General features: G+C 36.6%; 2 protein-coding genes across 15 annotated transcripts in view; one reads left to right on the top strand and one right to left on the bottom strand.

Annotated features, from left to right (window-relative positions):
- Positions 1-10,812, bottom strand: part of Plag1 (PLAG1 zinc finger) — a 50,899-nt gene extending 40,087 nt beyond the window's left edge. For all 7 annotated transcript variants that reach the window (XM_074068660.1, XM_020151458.2, XM_074068661.1 and 4 more), the window contains exon 1: positions 10,617-10,812. The gene's annotated coding sequence lies outside the window, so the exon portion shown is untranslated. The remainder of the gene's footprint in view (positions 1-10,616) is intronic.
- Positions 10,813-11,172: 360 nt separating this feature from the next.
- Positions 11,173-18,103, top strand: Chchd7 (coiled-coil-helix-coiled-coil-helix domain containing 7). Of its 8 annotated transcripts, none has more exons than XM_074068659.1 (5): positions 11,173-11,330; positions 12,547-12,958; positions 14,536-14,603; positions 16,029-16,141; positions 16,809-18,103. In XM_074068659.1, coding segments are annotated over exons 3-5 (168 nt in total). In that variant the 5' UTR covers positions 11,173-11,330; positions 12,547-12,958; positions 14,536-14,549; the 3' UTR covers positions 16,810-18,103. The 8 variants fall into 8 exon arrangements, with proteins under 8 accessions (XP_073924760.1, XP_020007043.2, XP_020007040.2 ...); XM_020151454.2 differs by having other exon boundaries at positions 11,174-11,330; positions 12,547-12,709; positions 16,029-16,127; XM_020151451.2 differs by having other exon boundaries at positions 11,174-11,330; positions 16,029-16,127.
- Positions 18,104-20,397: the final 2,294 nt, after the last annotated feature.

Raw genomic sequence — 20,397 nt, 5'->3', positions numbered from 1 at the left:
AGAAGATATCAATATCTGATTAAGGTGCTACTCATCATTCTATTTAACAGCATGTTTCTCAGAACTGGACAGAGAAAAGAAGCCTGGAACCTGTATTGATTTTTTTTTTTAACACCTCCAGCCCTTTTGGTTTTATTATTTTTTTAATTTTTATTTCTTTTATTCATATGTGCATATAATATTTGGGTCATTTCTCCCTCCTTCCCCCCACCCCACTCCTTACTCCCTGCCCCATTCCTTACCCTGTATTGATATTTTAAATCACTTCATAAAATATTGTAATTTTAGGTAAGTCTTCACAATTTTTTTTTCCTGTTTGAACTCAGGACCATCCACTTGCTAGGCAAGACTGCTATCATTTGAGTCCACTCCCAGCAATTTTTGGCTTTAGCTTTTTTTTTGGATAGGTCTTGTGCTTTTGCCTAGAGCTGGCCTCTGACCATAATCCTCTTACATATACCTCCTACATAGCTGGAATTACAGATGTGATCCATTTTGCCATGCTAATTTGTTAAGACGTGGGTCTTTTTGCCTAGGCTGGCCTCCAACCACCATCCTTCCAATCACTACCTCCTGAGTAGCTGGGATTATAGATGTGAGTCACTGCACCCAGCAAATTAACTTCACAATGCTTATATTGCTTTATTTATCAAAATAAGGTAAGTAGGTTCAGTCTTATCTTAAGGTTGCTATAAAGAATAAAAATGAGATGAAGCAGAGAATTTTTAAACATTATTTCTCTCAAGGTGATAATATGTTAATCTTGATTCAAAACTTAATCACATTTCCTATATAAAACAAAATTTAAAATATATTAAGTGTATTTATGTGTGTTGTGGGGAAGACACAAACCTATGGAGAAAACTACATGAATAACAAAATGGAGACTTTGAACTTGGAATTTTATAGTCATCGGAAGCATACCATATACTGTATTGAATTCTTTCAACTCTCTGGGGTGGGCAGATCAGTGCCATGTCTGCCTTAGAAGCCTAACATCTAAAATTAACCAAACTGAGCCATACTTTCAACTGCTACTAAGCAAAATTACATTGTTCACCGAACTAAAACCATTCAAAAAATCCAGAAAGATATGCTGATTATTTTGAAATTTCAGCTTTGCTATAAATTTGTTTAAAGCAAAAATAAAACTATGCCTATCTAAGATCTTTACTGTAAAATAAAGTTTATGTCTATGTTTATAAATCTTTAACTTAGGTTTATAAATTCTTTATTTCTTATGTACAACTTAAAAAGTAGACATACAGCATTTTCAAACGAGTTACTCAGTGTAACTTTATGCCTAAAATTTTTATTTTTGCAACAAGTTTATTATTTTATAAATATGGACATAATTTAGGTTTACGCCAACAATTTAATTCATAATAATTAGCTTCAATGGTCTGTCAATTCTTAAGATTACTTGTAAAAAGTAACAGAATTCCACTTTGTGAAATCATTAATGCTTCTGGCATACACATTATGTCTGCACTTCCTATCTCACAGACGGCTATGAAAATGAAATGAGATAATATAGGTAAAAGCAAAGACTGTAATCTAGCCAAAGTATTTTATGGCTGAAGCGGAGCATTAATACTTAAAATATTTTGAGTGATATAATTTAAAAGTCATGTTGGCTAGTGACTCAGGGAATAATTTAACCAATCAAGTTAAGTTTCTTTTTCTTTTAAGCAGAAACAGCCTCTTTTTTTGTGCTCATTTTTGGTTTTGTTTTTACTAGGAAGAACTTTTAACTAAAACTTGGCTAAAATAAAAAAAAAAAATCTTGTAACATCTCTCATCTTTAAAGGATCAGAACCGGCTGGTGGAGTGGCCCAAGTGGTAGAGCGCCTGCCTAGCAAGCATGAAGCCCTGAGTTCAAACCCCAGCACCGCCACCAAAAAAAAAAAAAAAGTAAATGATCAGAACCTCTGCTTTCTTATTGGACCAATTTCAAAACTACATTTTAAAAAAACAGTCCAATTCTTTATTTTAGTGTGACAGATGAAGCAGACAAAGGTATTTAACTTTAAAATTTTCTAAATGCCATTTTTGGCAGTTGAGTTGCATACTTCTGAACTGCACAACTTTTTAAATTAAAGATTTAGCACAGCATTAAACACAGAAGTAGAGTACAGCTATTACATTAATTTCAGTCTGTGTGATCATTTTCCAGGAGTGGTTCTGAATGGTATCGCATGATGATAAAGCACAGAAAATGAGTGCAAGCAGTAGAGGCACTGCCATACACAGGGTGGCAGCACTGAGAACAAAACAGATGCAAACAGCAAGGACACTTGGAATGGCCAATGGAAGCATACAAGTTGTCTGAAATCTGATTAGGAAAAAAAGTTCTTAGACACAAGGGTATTTTGGTTTTAATTAAGAAATTCCTTTTAATTCTGGCAGAGGTATCATGCATTGTAGAAAAGCTATTATGAGTCAGCCTCTGAAGGGGATCAATTGCACTTCTCTCTAAAACTGCTTTCCCTTCCTCTTCCTGCACTGACCAATAAAAGGTGAACTGAGTATGTTTCAATTCAAGCATCACATCAGAGCTAATGTTTCAGCAAAGCAATTGTATCTCTAGTGCACATGTAAAAAGGTAACTAAAGCCATGATTTAAAATGCTCCAAAACAGGAATTTCTTTTAAGAATCTTAGGAAGAGGAATATTCTTGAAAAAATTAAAGTTAAGAGTTTTTAAATTACTGTTTAAATTAGATTAGGGTATAATGTTCAAAAGGAAGGCCTTTTAAGGCAAACATCTGTGATAGTACTTTTAAAAACCTGAAATGTCTCTTCAAGTATTAAATGCTTAATGATTAAAAATTCCAATACATTTAACTGAGTACTAACTCATTTGTTACCACCTTTCTTTGAAAGATACATAGAACTACCGAAATATACCAAGATCTTTGACATAATTTTGGCCATTTGAAAAAAATATTTTTATTAACTGTCAAAGGACAGACCCTCAGGAACTTTTGCAGACCCCTCCACTTTAACATGTATTTGTTTATAAACTTTGAGACTTAAAAATAGATTCGGATCCAAAACTAACTCTTTTGATTAAAATTCTGCATATTTCAACAGTAAATCAAATTATTCAGTTTAATACTTAAAACCTCATTTTATATTCAATAAATTTATTATGTGATAATTTACTTTCATTTCAATTTGGGGAAACAGTTATGGAAAAATATTTTTCAGTGTGTTTTAAAATGTGATGTGTGCATTAATGCTGAAAAATAACTTACACCTTTTCCTTAGAAGTAAACTGAAGAAAATCACATTAAAAGCTAAATCTCATACAAGTACTTGACACCAAGCAGAGTTTTAAATCAGTGATTTGCATGACAGTAACTCTGAGGATGCTCAAGTTTTATGAAACAAGAAAAAGCAAAGCATAATATGCCACTAATTCCTGTTCCTGAGACTTGTACTCACAGGCACTTTCCTTCTTTGAAACATTTTAAACTCTCACAAGTAAGAGTGCTTCCACCACTCTTGGTTTAACTGTATCTTAATGTATGTCTAATTCTATTTCAGTGCAGAAATCATATACATTTGAATAGTGATTTTCAAATAAAATACTATTAATATTAGGAGAGAAATATCACTGAGAATGAAATTCTATTCAATTAAATTACCTCATACAATAACAAATTACTGAAACACATGAAAAAACATTTTCTTAGATTTATTTGGAAGACAATTTTAAAAGTACAAGGAATGCAAATTCATGTGTAAAAATTAGCTTACAATCAGATATGCTGGTCATATTAATATTTATTTTTAAGATAACTATCTTACTCAGATATGTAAAGTGACAATTCTTCCATAAACTGCAAATTTGTAACAAATTTAATTTTAAAGTAATGTAGCTGATTTCTCTTCTTTAAATGGAAAACTTAAATGTTCCTGACCAAGAACAAATTAACTTATTAGTGTATTTTCAAGAAAACAAAATTGATTGCAACACTTTCTAATTTTGCCTTTTAGCCAAAAGAGCTGAATTCTTCATTTTCGAATTGATTTCTAGTCTCCAAAAATGTATCTTAAAGGTTTTAATATTTAACTATCAATTACTTAAAAAGTCAGATGGTAGCCCTTTAGTTTTGGCATTTTGGCATTCTGAGAATATTCTCATATTCAGCAACTAAAAGACAAGAAATCATAAATAATCAATATGTACATGTGCAATTTCAATATTGGTATGAGACAATAATTCAAATATTTAATAAATGAAAGCCTAAAATGAGGATCTCACTTTCAAAACAGTTAAGAGTTGAAGACTGCAATGTCATAACACCCACAAAGTATAGACTATTCTTACACCTTAAAAAAAAAAAAAATCAAGCCTCTTGCACTCTCAAAATATTTTCCAATATTAAAGGCAACTTCTACTCCAGAACATAAACACCAATAGGTTTAATTTCTTCTTCAGAAAAGAAGAAGAAAAATCCTTTAATCAGCAGCATACACCTAAAACCATTCCAGAAATTCAGAACTTTGTTGAGGAAATGTTCTTATCTTTATCTTATGATGAAAAGCTTTTTAAGTTCTATTAAGTCTGTAAGAAATGATTCAAATTGCCCTAAAAAAGTTCACAGAGCAAACTACTCTTAGATTGAGGTTTTAAAATTTACTTCAATACCTAAAGGAAAGTTTTAAGTTTTCTGATAACAATGAAGAAAAGAATTTCATTAGTTTCTAAGGTTCTCAGAATACTTCACACAGGTACACATTAAAAATAATCTTTAAAATCTTTTTTAAAAATAGCAGAAAATGACACTTTTTTTAAAAGAAAGAACTTCAAATAATCACTATAAATTATTCTTAGAAATTAATTTAGTTTAATACAAATCTAAGAAGATAAGGAGGAAAGGCTTTGGGGATCTAATTTTAAAAGATAATTTTAAATCCAGTAATTTGTATTAAAGTATTCCTGATAGATCCCCCAAATTATCACTCATTTTTAAATAAATTCATAATTTTTATTTATAGTTGGTTATTCTGTATTTGCAAAAGTTGAATTTTAAATTTATCATAATTGTTATTTTGTTCTGAAATTCTTATTTACATAGTTCTTTGCCATCATTTTTCGAACATTTTAGCTCACACTTATGTTGTTGTTAGATACTTTCATTGTTTAAAACTCTTTTAAAAGGCATCAAAAAGACATTTTTGCTTTCTAACATCTTTACGTTTCTAGATTTTCTATGTTTTTAAATTAGGAAAAGATTCCACTTCAAAACAAGGAAAGGAACTATTTTAAGCAAACTGCTTTTCCCATTAACCTAGTATCTATTTGCATAAGTTCATGCATTCTACATATGCATACATATTTCTCAGGCAATTACCTCAAATTCTCAACACATACTGTGGTTAGTTTTAATACCATGATCCTGTAGTAACTCTGTTTACAAGATATCCAGGGACTTTTAAATACTAACAATTTTAATGAAATATACCACTCCACTTTTAAAAAATGAGGTATCATTTCTGTTTCTTAATGTTTTGTATTCTGAAAACATTTTTCAAAAAGAGCAAAATCCTTAAGAACCATGAACACTAATATAAACACAAAATCAGAAAACAAAAATACTCAAGTGCCCTTGGTAGTTCCCTACCACCATATCCTGCTCAATACTAGAGGGACAGGTATGCACACTAGTAGAATGCAAACTATAGGGCAGTAGGCCAATCACTTTAAAAGTAAAAATCAAATTATGCCTCTATAATAATTTCTACTAGGCTTTCAAAACAGATATAGTTCCCTTAACTTCAAATGTTAATAACTATCCACCAACACTTCTATAAAATATTGTCACCCAAACTTTTTCATCTAATTTCTCAAGTTAAATTTAAAAATTAAATTTGCAAACGAGATATAAAAGTTGCCCTGATATGAAAGAAAAGCAGTAACACAGGAGATTTCAGTTTCAGGCATTTCAAAAAAAATAGGCAATGAAATGACTAAAAAAAAAAGGAAAAATTAGTTACCTCTCAAGTGTTCTTATGGTAAAATGGAAAAGAATTCCTATGCATGAATTCTTAAATCATAGTTAACTTTACAGTTCATCAATCCGATGTACCCTGCTCTCACATTTAACTTATTTGTAAATACTTTTCCAAGGCTACCTAAACACTTACTAATTGATTAAATATGTTGCCTACATTAATTCCTGTTAAAAGTTACAGAAATTAAAGGTCCATCTCTGTTCTTTTGGCAATGACTGATATACTTTCGAAGTATTCAGTGTTTAAGAAAAATTGTCTATCAGGTTCTCAAGGCATTTAAAAAATGGCTCAAGGGACAATTTATAGCCCTTTCATCTTGAACATATTCTCTATCTTAGATTTTGCTGGACAGATTCAATTTTCTCCTTCTTCTGAAACTCTTCCCTCTCTCAAATAACTAAATCATCTAAGACATTACCAATATAAAGAGAACAAACATATTTACTTCCTATACATTTGCAAATATATAAAAAAAAGAACACGTATTTCCAGGTAGTGTAAGTAAAGTTAGTCAATAAAACTTTGTCTTTTTTTCGAGTATGTGTGTGTAAAACAGGTAATTTTTCCCAAGATAACTTCCCAAAGAACAGAATTCTAAATAAAAAAATATTAAAAGGATTTATTAGAAGGATGATTACTTTAATTACACAACTCAAGACAAATCATTACTGGTATCAACTTCAAAGATAGCTGTAGATACGTTTTAGTTGTCTCCCTTTTCAAATCTTAGTTAAGAGAGGAACATTACATCTAATTTAGAAAACAATAATTTAATCCTTAGAAAGGTAAATTTCCAGAACACCAAACCAAAATGTATGTAGTAACAACCAGAATTATTTTAAAAATGAAGGAAAAACCCCCTTATTTAATTGATATTAAAACATAAAGAGTATTGTTAATTTTTTTTAAACTCTACTGATAAAAGCAAATCCACTCGTTTATTTAGCTATAAAATGTGTTTATTAAAATATTTTGATTATAATAAATGTACAGATATAACATTTTATCAGTATGAGCCCAGTGTATAAATCACCTTCCACAGCTGCTAAATTCTTCATAGAATTTTGAATAGCAAAATTAGGCATACAAATTTCAAATAAGAATCTCAATCTATGAAGTTTCTCTAATTCTAAGTGAAAGAAGAATTTGGAGTATATAATATCCTTAGGTTATTTCTGTAAATGGGTGTAATTTAATATAGCTCCAGACAAAGGATGTTCAACAGCTAGTAATTCTAAGGCATCAAAAAAACCTTAACACACCCAATTCAAATTAGATATTGTGCTGTGTCCTATCTAAGTAAATTCTCTAAGGAATCACAGATCTAGTATCTGTACACTCTGAGTGCATTTTCTAATTCAGGTAAGTGGCTAGTTGTGTAAAACAGAAACATGAAGTTTTGTATCACTGGATGTGAGAAACAAACAAACAAAAATCACAATACCAGCACCTTTAACTTCAGTTGATAATAAACTAAGCATAACTTGAAGTGTCCAAACAACCTAAACAATTCAGTGATCCAATTCAATTGGAAGAAATACATTGCCTTCACTTTTACAGAGATTAAATTTATTGATATTAGTATTTGGTTTGCCAAAGAGGCAACTATGCAAGATCTAAAAGTTTCATTAAATTTAAACATAAAGCATAATTCTGACAGCTTCTTGTCAGTGTAAGTACCTTGAACAGTTTAGAAATAATGAAAATGTAAGATAAACTTCAGAGGTTTTGTTAGGTACTGATGGCATTCTGAAACCCTGGACAGATTATGGGGTGAAGGGATGCTCTTCATTGATAGCTTAATCTCTTTCCAATCAATGTTGATTTAACAGTGGTTAATGGTATTGGTTTATTTTTTTTTTTAAATGAGTTCTTAGAAAGTTGTAATTGTTTCCAAAATGAGAAACCACAAGATGATATACTCACACACCACACAGATATAATGTTGTTATGGAGGTGTTTACAAAAGTCTAAAACTCAGCTGTGAGCACAAACTAACATACAATGAGCTACAAAATAATAAAAACATTCTTTATAAGAAGTTTAAATAGTCATCGCTAACTTTAATCCATTTCTATAAATCATGAAAACAAAGGAAAATAGAGATTTATTACAGAAATTCATATACCTGTTGAAAGTGAACACAAGTAATTTCTGTTCAACATTAGCCTTAATCCCACATAGAGTACAGCCAACAATTTAAATTTTGAAAATACTGTGAACATATAAAATGTAAGAGCTGATAGTAGTTTATGATTAGAAAACATTTCCTGTTAAACAGCACAAATAAATTCAGCTTAAAAGATGCAAACTGACAGGACTCATGATTTTAAAGTATTTTCTTTTGAAAGGCGCAAAGTTACATCTATGTACAGGATAGGCTTTAAAAACTAATGTATATATAAATTTTTTCCATAGTTTTGGTGTATGCACTCCCCCTCCCCCAGAAATGTCTACTACTCACAATGTTAAAGAATCTTCACCTCTCTGCCTGTAATTTTCAACCAGAGGTCCTCAATGTACATCTAGCCAAATTGAATATTAGGTATTTTACAGCTTTTACGAAATGGCTGTAAAATCACATTATGGGCATACATAGCTCTTTGATCTCACTGCACAGAATTCATAACTGTTCAATAATGCTATACCATTACACCACACACCTTCAACTATTTCCATTTTTCCACAATTCCTTCCAAAATCAGCTTCCAAAGCAAAGCAATGTAACAAGAAAAGTTCCTGGGAGGGCTTGTTACACAAAAGAGCAGCTTGGATACAAACTCAGCTATACACATACCCATCTTTTGCTCGGCTTGTTTATCCCTCTTCTCCCTCCATCACCCCTAAAGATGGGTGCACTTAAGTAATGGAAAGAGAAAGCCCTTCCATCACCACACCCTCCCAGCACCTCTGCTTTTGGTCCTCAGACAGTGAGTCTGTGTAGGTGATGAAAATCCTAAGAAAAGAGAAGCTGTCCCTTTAAAATGCCCTGCTCTGTCCCATATCCCACGTGGAACCAACATCAGCAGCACTTTCCCATTAACATCAATATGATGCAAAAGGCACCATCCTTTTATACACATAAAACCAAAAACCTCAGCTTAACATTCCTTAGTGAGGGTGAACAGGTGAAGCCAAGTGTCAGGAAGGGAGAAACCAAACAACTTCCCACTCCTCCCCAAAAAGTACTCCAGTCTTGCCCTCCAGCCTCTCTGTACAACATCACCTCTTTACCCCTCCTCTGGAGAGTCCTGTTTAAAGAAAGGAGGGAGCCACTAACAAAACCTGAAGCATAAATGCGACGAAAATGCAATGTAAAGCCGGAAAGGTTTATTCTTTCAATCACATATATTAACTCTATTAAGAAAATGGCATCACTTTTTTTCTACCAAAAAATAAAAAAATAAAAAACCCCAACCCCGCAAAGAACATTAAAAGGGAGTTATAAAATAGCAAATATGGTGTTTATCTTATCTCAGATCAGTCCACATTACCAATAAGTTTAGCAGTTTCTGCACTACCACCTCCCCCCTCCCTCCCCCTGCTTCTGTTGCATCGGATTTTCACGTTTTCTCATTGTCGGTTGAGTTATAAAAGGCTTTTTGCCCTTCGAAAGTTTTAAAAAATAAATAAATATTAACTCCTTGGTCCCTGCAAAGTAAAAATGGACTTCAGAGGAAAGGCGGTTCATACTTTTACCTTTAGCGAGAAAGGGGGGAGCATCCCGGATTTTTAGGGATTTTTTGCGATTTTTTAAAAATTTTTATTTGGTTATATGCCTGAGTTCTCCCTCCATTTTGGTTGTTTATGATACTGACAACAAGCTGTCCCTGCTCTGTGCCGATCTCCTGCTTTCATTTAGCACCCCCTCCCCCTACCCCCCCTCGCAGCCACACACCCCGGGCTCACACCTCCCCGCAGACCCCGCACCCCGACCCCGGCTCGCCCACCTGAGGAAAAGGCAAAAACAAATTCATTTCTCCAGAAAAGAAAAACCTCTTTTGAAAAAGGGACAAAGTTACCCCAAGTCACTCAAAGTGCCCCCCAAATATTGCCGACCGCGGGTTTCCGCCAGGCCCTTTGGGAAGCGACCTTCCCCCGGGATGTTTTGGTGGAAAATGCGGAGACTTTACTCTCAAAACTGAATTTATATTAATTTTTCCCTTATTTTTCGGGTCTCTAATGTCTTCCGCTCTCGCTGCTGCCGCTGCCGCTGTCACAATATTCACAGCACCAGAGAGGAGGAGGAGGAGGAGGAGGAGGAAAACTTTTCAAACTTTCCAGACCCTGAATAAAGGGTTTTTTTTTTTTCCCACCGACCTCACCTTCGGGTCCCCAGCCGCATCGCCCCCTGCCCTGTCAGAAGCGACTTCGGGAGTCCTCGCAGCCCCGCTTAATTATTTTATTTTATTTTTTATTATTATTTTTCTCTCTGGGGTCCTGAGCAGGGGCTGAGAGTAGCACAAACTTTTCCTCCTCCTGCCGCCGCCGCTGCTCCTCTGCCCCCTCAGCTAGTCCCATAATTTAAATAACCCTGATATTTCTCCCGCTAAACGCCTCTCCGCCGCCCCGAACCTCGGGAGAACTCACCGCGGGGCTTTAACATCCTCCCTCCGGCCCGTCCGCCGCCTTTACACCGCCCGCGGAATTTCTAATAATTTTTTTCTCATATTTCGGGCTGGACGCGGCGGGCCTGGAAATTGTTTCCTTACGCCTCTTTCCAGCAGCCATTGTAGTGTATGCGCTGCCCCTGCAGCCCAACTTGCAGCTGCCGCTGCCGCTGCCGCCGCCGCCGCCGACGTCGCGCCCACCGCCGCCTCCCCCGGCCTGCTCGGCCACCGCCCCCGCCTCCCGCCGGCCCGCCCCCACCCCCACCCGCCGCTGCGCCCGCCCCCTCGCGCGCGCTCCTCCCTGGGGCCGGCCACTCGGCGCCGCCGCCGCCGGGGTCCGGCACGCCCATTGGCCCGTGGTACCGCCCGTCACTCCGAAGTGTTAAGAGGCAGAGGGCCGCCGGGGGGCGCGGCGGGGCGGAGGCGAGGGCGGGGCCGCGCGTTCCGCCCCGCCCAGTCCTCCCGCTTCGGCCCGCCTCCCGCCAGCTAGGGGCGTGGCGAGGCCCGCCCGCCCCCGCCAAGCAGAGCCCCGCGCGCCTGTCAGTCTGGCGGCGCCACGCGCCGATTGGGCGGGTGGCCGCCGGGGAGCGGGGGCAGCACGTTGGGGTGCGCGCTACTTAAGGTCCTGCTGCGTGAGCCATTGACGTGTTTGGAGCCGGAGACGACCTGGGCGCTGGCGAAGCAGCGGCCCGAGGTGAGTGGTCCCCGCCTCTCCCTCCGCGGCGGCTTAAGGGAAGCGGGAAGAGAAGGGCACACTTGGGTTGCTGCGGGACGGAATCCATTTCTGCGGCGCAAAGCCGCCCCCGCTAGGCCTTGCCGCTGCTCGGGCCCCTTCCTGTCGCTTCTCCTCTGGCTACACTGGTCTGTTCGGCTGGGGCCGAGGAAGGTGACCCCTGCCTGGTCTGGGGTCTTTTTCACTCTCCTCTCCAGCCTTTGAAGCGCGATTATCTGCCCTACCCCCCGCCCCCACTCTCTGCGTTCTCCTAGCCCCCGACCCCTCCTCGTCGCACGGTGTAACCAGGTGTGTTCACCTGTGCCCGCCATCTACCAGTAGACGCTGATGGGCAGTACCGCAGCAGACAGTGCGGCCTCTAATCGCGTCCTCCAGGTTCTTCTTAGATCTCCTCGCCCTCTCTGGCATGCATCCTGGACTTCTTGTCGCTGGCCCTCAGCATCCAGCAGTGGATTGACCGCGTGGTGTTACTGCTTCCCGATTCAGCAGCAGGCACAGACCTTGCCTAGGCTCTTACCTGCCTGTGGGCATGGACGTGTTCACTAGCGTTTCCTTCCTCCTTCCGTTTCACAGCTACTTGGAGAGTGGGGACATGAATATGGGAAATAAGAACAACAGGGTTAATTAGTTCAGTTTGCCCTTCAGAGTGTATTTTAGGGTGATTCAGATATGTTTGTGTGGTTTTTAACGGCCCTTCCCTCAAATCTTTGGTTTTCTTTCTGGTTTCCTCTCGCAAGTAGGAGAGCCTTGTAATATTTGTTTAGTGCTGTACCTTCAAAAAGTAAGTAGATAAGGCCTCCTTCGCGGAGCACTCGATCTTGCTCTTCAGACTGGCTCCTCGCTGTAAATTGACATTTCCTCTTCATGTCCGGGTAATACTTAGGAATTCATGCAAAGGAGGTGACATTCAGAAATTCAAACATAGAGGGACTTGTATTTAGACTCTGGAAGGAAAAGAAAATGAAATGTGAATAAACTCTTGCAGCAAATCTGATCTGGGTGTATATGATGTTAGCTGTGTGTTATTTTTAAAGAATTTTTGTCTGATGATGCTAATGAAATAGAGTAATAAACCTTCATGTAAAGCCGGAGTTTTGTCTGTGTCTGATTGTTGTTGAGATTATTATATCCAAGGTGGACAAACATGTAAGCAGAATTCTGTGTTCTCATATCACAGGATAAATGTGAAAAGGCTGTGAATTACCTGTCTTCGTAAGGGTCAAGACTGCAAAAGAACTGTGTTCCGAAAAGAAAGAAGCTTCTGGATATAATTGAACAGCATTTTGAATTTTGTTATTTTTGAAGATGTTTCTGTTGGTCGGATATTTTCAACAATACATGTGATTACTAAAGTTAAAGAACCTCCCAAATAACCAAACATCTTTTTTCCTTGAGACAGGGTCTCATGTGTAACCCAGTCTGGCCTCAAACCCAGTACTCGACGTCCTCCTGCATCAATCTCCCAAAAGAGTTGGGATTACAGGCCTGCCACACCTTGACTGGCTTTGACAAAACCCTTTTCTATTCTTTTTTTTTTTAAGCAAAGATTGGTCTCCTGATCTTTCCCATAGTAGAAGAAATTGGACCAGGTGACTCTTGAGTGAGAATACCTCCACTTACTAGGAACTTAAGGGTTTGGTTATTTTTCCTGAATCTGTTTCTTTGGGGGCGGGGGGCAGTACTGGGTTTTGAACTCAGGGCCTCACCCTTGCTTTATTTCTTTTAACGTGACTAATGTTTTTGTGGTCCCATTTTTTGTGGCAAGAAAAGTTGAAACCATTTCATACAAAACTTCTGACCTCTGTCTGGTTATTTGGGCCAATGTCTATTTTTATTCAGTGGAGTTTTGTAGATTGCATTACATTATTTTGCTGGCTTCTCTTCTGATCTTTAGGTAAAAGAATGAGTAAGCTAGACAAGGATTTGGGAGTACAAGCCAAATCAACTCCCTTAAGCTTAGTTCAGACATTTTAAAATATTATAGCTTGTTCATGGTTAGTATACCAATATATTGAAACAAAAAAGTCACTTTGAAATAAGTTATTTTGACTATTGGTTTCTAAGATTTTCTCTCTTAATCCTTTCTATGACATTTCTTTGAAGATAAAAGTAAAAGTTGTGCCAACTTCATTTTGGAGAGCAGTTGTCCTGGAATACTTATTTCATAAGCATGTGATTTGACTTGGAGTAACTAATTGGCTTTTAGGGAACTGATCATCTAAAATCAATAAAGACTTTTGCAAAACTGTATTTCCAAGACTTGAGTTGTAAGACTCAAGTAGCATTTCCTGACTTCCTTCAACCCAGAGAAGTGTCAGTTAAATAGAAGATGAAGATGCTACTGGAAGTAAAATTTTAACTTGAACAAAAAAACAGCAAAAGAAACACTTTGGCTTTTCAAAACGTCAATTAAGCAACATCTTGGCTTTTTTGGTATATTGGCTGCCTTGGTGTTGGCAACAGAGAATAGGCGCTTTGTACTTTAATTGGATGGAAGGTTTTGCTAAAGTTTGACTATACTATTCTTTCCTTTTTGTATGCTAAACAGTAAGGAAGTATTATTAGATTTTTGTTAATACATTTAGTTGCTTAAACTTAAAAAATAAGAGTAATCTACATACGCAAAGCCCTGAGTTTAAACCCCAGTCCCACACAAAAAAATAAATGAACTACAACTCAATTGTGGTCAAATTATCTTTGTTACTAGATGTTATAAACAAATTTCAGTGTATACATTTCAATATGGCCTTTGTGTTGAGGCTGTGGCAACACAAAGAAGAAACTCATGCAAAACTTTACCTTTATTTTTTTGGTGGTGCGGGGGGTTTGAAAGCCAGTGTCTCACATTCACTAGGCAGGTGCTCTACTACTTAGCCACACCTTCACCCCTTTTTGCTTTAGTTATTTTTCTGATAGTGTAGTGTTTTTTTGCCCAGGCTGGCCTTGAACCTCAGTCCTCCACACATCCACCTCCTGAATAACTGGAACTACATGTGTGAGCCTCTGCACCTAGCCCTTCAAGTCTTTATTTCTCCAATGGAGGATATATGAAATTCCTCACTAGATGATAATTATGAAAAACTAAAATTTCAAGTATTTGTATTCTAATGAGATTTATTTTCTGTCATTCAATCACCTAATACTGTTTTTCTCTGTCTACGTTCAGTAAGAAGACATAGGATGCCTGTGGTGACACAACGACTAAGAGATCCTGACATAAACCCTTGCTTGTCGGTAGGTTTGCTTCTCATTTACATGAATTTTAAATTGGAAAAAACAGGCTGCTTCTAATTTTGTGGGCATCTATTTTTTTCAGTTGTTAAATAAAGTTTATTTCTATACAAAAAAGTATTCCTGGTCATTGTATTTTATTTCACTAGAGCATTTTAAAATGTTCATAACTTAACTAACACAGATTCTTTTCTTTAGTTTCATTTATTTGTAAACTATGCAGATGTTTAGTTGTCACTATGAAACTAGATGGGCATATGTAACACTGAAGAAAATCTTTAGTCCAAACATAGGAAGCTGGGTGGTATCACATTTTTAAATTGCTACTGAAATTTTATGGCTTTTATAGTAGTAATTTTATCATATCCTTGAGACAACCTGATTTAAGAGTAAGGGACTGCTAATAGAATTAGCTCATTTTAAGCCTGAAGGTTTTCACAACGGTATCTTATGAATGGAATGTTTTGCTAAAATATAGTAAGCTTTTATTTGCAGTAGTTTATTGTGGCTTTGCTACTGTTGAATAATACAGTTGCAATATTGGTGCTTTGAGGAATTACACTCCCCAATCCATATTCATTTTTAAAAAATATAGGTTCATTAAATATTTGGCATAAATATTTAGCTTTGTTCTGTATATTAGATTAGTTTTCAAGAGCTTTACTAAATAACATGTTTCTTAGATCTGTGAAGCAAATTACTTACTTGTTTAGTTAAAGCTTTCGTTTAGACAACTTCTCATAATCATACCTTGCACTTTGAAGTTTATCGTTCAGTCTGCTTCCAGTTCAGACAGCTTAAATTTAATTTCCAAATGGCATCTACCCTCTTTTAGGCTCATAGCACTGTATTGCTCACTTTGGTTTTGAAGTGGTATTAATGGTAACTATAAATTGCTTACATAATAGTGTGCTTATTTATGTAATAGAATGATTGACAGCCCAAAATGCATTGAGGTGAATGGTGTTAGTTTAGGTTACCTTGATGTAAATCACTTATTAGCAATTTACCCAGACTCTCAAAACCAGCATTAAGATCAAACATCAAGTAAAAGAATTTGGAAAACCAAGAGAACTGCACTATGAGTCAGGTTTCTGATTCCAGCTGCACTGTGGAGAGTTTCAGCATATTGTGTCTTGCTTCAGTCTCTGGATCAAATGATAACAGCTAGTACTTTGGTTCAAACCTCTGTGATCAGATATTTAGAAAACTGGCTCAGACTCTGAAAAGAAAGATGTCTGCCCAAGCAGTATGAGTTCTGGGATAGCTGGCTAGATTATTCAGTTTTTTTAGTCTACCCATTAAAATGAGTAAAAATGATCCATTTCATAACTGCTTTGGGAGGAAGCAGCCTCAGAAGTTTTTGGTTTGGGGTCTTTCTTAGACCCTATTTAACCTTTTAAATGATGATTCTTTTACATGTTTAAGGAATCTGATGCTTCTACCAGATGCATGGATGAAAATAACTATGACAGGGAAAGGTGTTCCAGTTACTTCTTGAGGTACAAAAATTGCCGGAGATTCTGGGTAAGCCTAGCTTGGTAAGCTTTGTGTTAAAACCCATCTTTTTGGCTTGAAATTCAGGACTAAAATTAGTCAAAACCCACAGTCTTTTCCTAGTAATAACCATAGAAAAGCTAACTTTTCAACCTTAGCTTCTGTGTGCTATTTTAGTCCTAACTTATCCTTGAGAGCTGTTGTATTTCATCCTAGGGTATAAGAATATAGCTTTAATATAAGTGAGTCTTCCTAAGTATCTGCAGCTTTAAAACAGTAGCCTTGTAATAAACTTATTTTCCCTGGAGTTTACCACACATTATATTAGGTTTCCATTTCTGCCTCCTTTCCCTCTGCCATTTATTGTAGTTAAAAATGGTCCTATTTTTTTGAAGACATTGTTAGGTCATTTCTGTTCTCCTGAGCACTGGATCCAGTGCAGTAGCTCTTGGTGGACTATAGACACTCTTGTATTCTTGTACTTACACAGTGTATTCCATTCCAATTACTGTTAACATTTCTAAGGGAATAATCCCATTCATTTAAATGGTAATAGTTTGGAACATTTATTTGGAGTCTCAAAACTAGGTTTTGGATTTGTTTAACTTGGTTTTTAGAATTTTCTTTGAGGAAACAATAGCAAATTACTGGCAAATGATTAGCATTTAATACACGACTGATTTTGTTTTCTTCTTTTATGCATGTATACAGAATTCTATCATGATCCAAAGAAGACAGAATGGAGTGAACCCACCTATGCCTACAGCAGCAGAAAGAGATGAAATTTTGGGAGGAATGGGAAAGATGCCTTATTAAATGTTTGCATTAAAATTGTTTATGTAACTAGAAGCAGATGAATATTTTTCATAAATGGTTGCTGTAACCTTGTTTGATTGGTCTCACCCAGAAAGATCTTAAGTTCTATAAGAAGAGAATTCAGTTAGCCCTGTTCCTTGACATTTGCTCTCAGTGCCATGACAATATGTTACTGCCATGCTGTGCTTCTAGAGGTAAGGGAGTATTTAGGAAGGGCTTTCAGAGTTGAGCTTTCTAGTGGGTTTGATAGAAAATTAAGATGTGAACAAGCAAATATTTAATGGGGCTGAGAAGAAAGCAGTGGTACCAAGGAAAGAAAATGATGCAAGTAATACCATGATAGAAGGAAAGCTTGAACTATAGTTGGAGTATCTGTAGACTGTTCCAGCTATTATTAAAATGGGTGGAGGTGTGATGGAGAGAAAACTGGAAAGTTGAGTTGCGGGTAGATGTGTGGTAGGCCTCAAACCCCAGGCTTATCCCTAAAAATCTGTCTTTGCTTCACTCACTTATTTTTGTTTAAATAAAGTTAGTACTTTCACTAGGGTAGAAATGGGTGTGGGAAAGTTGTCCTAAAATATGGCATGAAAAAGAGCTAGCATTCTTTTCATTTTTTAAGGAAAGGCTTAGGTACAGGGTTCTGTAACTAAAACCCATAAATTCTGGATCACTTGAAGCCATAGGATCATTTTTAAATTTCAGTAATGGGGGAAAAAAAAAAAGAAATGGCTTCTCTTAGAAGTAGAATTTCTATTTACAGGATGAGATCCAGGGACTCAACAGGTAAGCTCAACACTTGGATGAGACTAGAGTTCAGCTTCATTTTATGCTATAAATTTTGATATAAAATCATGAAAAATAGATTGGTGGATTATGTAAGACCTCTCCCTACTACTGTATCTAAAAATCAAGTTTATTCCATTTATAGAATATATTTGTAAAGATACATTTTTCAAATAAAATTAATGAATTCTCTAAAACAAATTGCTGTGTCCCTTGTCATCACCTGGTCCTGAATCAAGAGCATTGTTTTTTTTGTTGTTTTTTTAAAGAGCATTGTTTTTAATGGCTGTTGGTAATGAACTATCCATCTGAGTCCAAAATCCAGCTCAGAAAATTTTAAACCATATGATAGTGGTTGTTAAACATGATTGTTTTTGAATTAAAAAATGGTTTGTTTCAAAAATTCTTTTAATTTGTGTTAATTTTTGTAAAAATGATGAGTTAAATAAGACCTGAAAAGAATTACTTGGGTGGGAAGCATTTCAGTATACTTTCGCTTGTTTAAGAGTTTGCAATTTCATTGTCACCTCTTCGAATGTACATATAGTGTCAACATTCCATCTTGTAGATATTTGACCTGACGTCTCTTAAATTTTTCATTTTTCCCATTTTTAATTTTATATCTAAGTACTTCAGATACAGACATGAATGCCTGCCTTACCACCTATGTCTCTCTTGTGTGGGCATTCATTTCTCCCTGAATATATACCTAGGAGTTGAGTTGCTAAGTCATTTGTGACTAACCTTTTGAGGAACTGACACACTTTTCCAAAGTGACTGCACTGTTTTACATTCCCAGCAACAATGCCTGAGAGGTCCAGCATCTCCAGGTCCTCAACACTTGCCACCTGACTTTGATGTCAGTCATCCTGATGGATGTGAGCTTCTTTCTTCTTGTAGTTTTGCTTTGCATTTTCCTGGCAGTTAAGGTTTGTTGAATAACTTTTAATGTGTATGTTGGCTCTTTGTGTATCTGGGAGAAATCTTTCCAGAACCTTTGCACATTTTTTATTTCGGCTGTATTTATTTGTTGTAAGAGGCCTTTATATTTACTAGATATAAGATATTAGAAGTATGGTTAGCAAATGTTTTCTCCGTTCTGTGGGTTGAATTTTCACTTTATGGTGTCCTGTGAAGCAAAAAAGTTTTTAATTTCAGTGAATGCGAAACTAAACAGTATTAACCTTTCTTTTGTATTGGACAAAGGAGTTTCACGATGGTATTGTACTTTTACCAATTAACCCCTTCTGTTGCTCTCTCTTTTCCCCATCCAGCCCATCTTTTAGTAGGTTTCATTATGTTATCTTCATACAAAGACTTAATGTACTTTGATATTACCCTCTTTCCTCCTCCCCCTCCCACTTGCACCCCCTAAACAATACCACATTTACACGGATACACACACACACACACACACACACACACACACACACGTGTGAGTATGTGTAGGTGTAACTAGATTCCACATATGAGAGAAAATGTGACACTTATCTTTCTGAATCTGACTTATTTCACTTAACATAATGACCTCCAGTCCTACCCATATACCTGTAAATGATGTAATTTCATTTTTATAAATTTCATTGTGTATATATGCTATGTTTTCTTTATCCATTCATCTGTTGATGAGCACCTCGGCTGAGTCCATAGATTGGCTATTGTGAATAGTGCTGCAGTAATCATGGGTGTGCAGGTGTCTCTTCAATCCTGACTTAACCCCTCTGGGTGTATGCCCAAGAGTGGTATTGCTGGATCATATGGTGGTCCTATTTTTAGTTTTTTTGAGGAACTATTATGATTTTCATAGTGGCCACACTAATTTATATTCCCACCAACAGTGTATAAAGGCCCACTCCCCCAGTCCTTGCCAGCATTTGTTATTGTTTGTGTTCTTGACGATAGATATTTTGACTGCGGTGAGATGAAATCTCAGTGTTGGTTTGATTTGCACTTCTTTTGTGGCTAGGATTATTGACTATTTCTTTATGTATTTATTGGCCACTTGTACTTCTTTTGAGAACAGTTCATTTGCCCATTAATTGGATTATTGTTTCTTTGGTGTTTAGGTTTTTGAGCTTTTTATATATTCTGGTTATTAATCCCCTGTCAGCTGGCAAAAATTTTCTCCCACTCTATAAGCTGTTTCTTCAGTCTAGTGATTGCTATGCAGAAGCTTTTTAGTTTTATGCAATCTCTATTTGTGAATCCTGAGCTTTTAGAGTGCTATTCAGGAAGTAGTTGCCTGTCTGTATCTTCCAGTGTTTTCCTGAGTAGTTTCAAATTTTCAGATCTTTCAGATCTTTGATCTATTTTGAAGTGAGCATTAACCTTTTAGGTTAATTAACCTTTTAGGTTAACATCTCCACAATGAAATGCCAATTTCATTTTTTCTTTTGTTTTTGGCGTCGTATCTTCCATACTCTCCCAGCTGTTTTGGAATTTTTGATGACCAAACCCTTCATTTATATGTAATGGCTCCAGCCTAGTTGTTCAATTCTAAATTTGTTCCCTAATTCTTAGTTAGCTACTTTAGTCCTACCTTGATAACTTCGTATACTGTTCTTACAATTTGATTGTTCAAGATCCCATTGCCCCCACCTTTGAGGGGCAGAGTCTCAAGGGTTTTCTCATCGTACTGCTAAGGTTGCCACCCTTGTATTTTCTCCAAGATTCTGCTTTGGGAGAAGTGAAGCTAATTAAC

Source organism: Castor canadensis, chromosome 3 (genome assembly GCF_047511655.1).
Source record: "Castor canadensis chromosome 3, mCasCan1.hap1v2, whole genome shotgun sequence".
NCBI classification, from domain to species: Eukaryota; Metazoa; Chordata; class Mammalia; order Rodentia; family Castoridae; genus Castor; species Castor canadensis.
Note: the sequence above shows the minus strand (reverse complement) of the source record. Positions and strands in the feature narration are given on the sequence as shown.

Excerpts from the sequence above, each read along its gene's own strand:
- Chchd7 (XM_020151454.2), top strand. The coding sequence starts at position 14,550 with ATGCCTGTGGTGACACAACGACTAAGAGATCCTGACATAAACCCTTGC. Across the intron at positions 14,604-16,028 it reads ACATAAACCCTTGCTTGTCG|GAATCTGATGCTTCTACCAG; the intron begins GTAGGTTTGCTT and ends TACATGTTTAAG. Across the intron at positions 16,128-16,808 it reads AAAATTGCCGGAGATTCTGG|AATTCTATCATGATCCAAAG; the intron begins GTAAGCCTAGCT and ends GCATGTATACAG.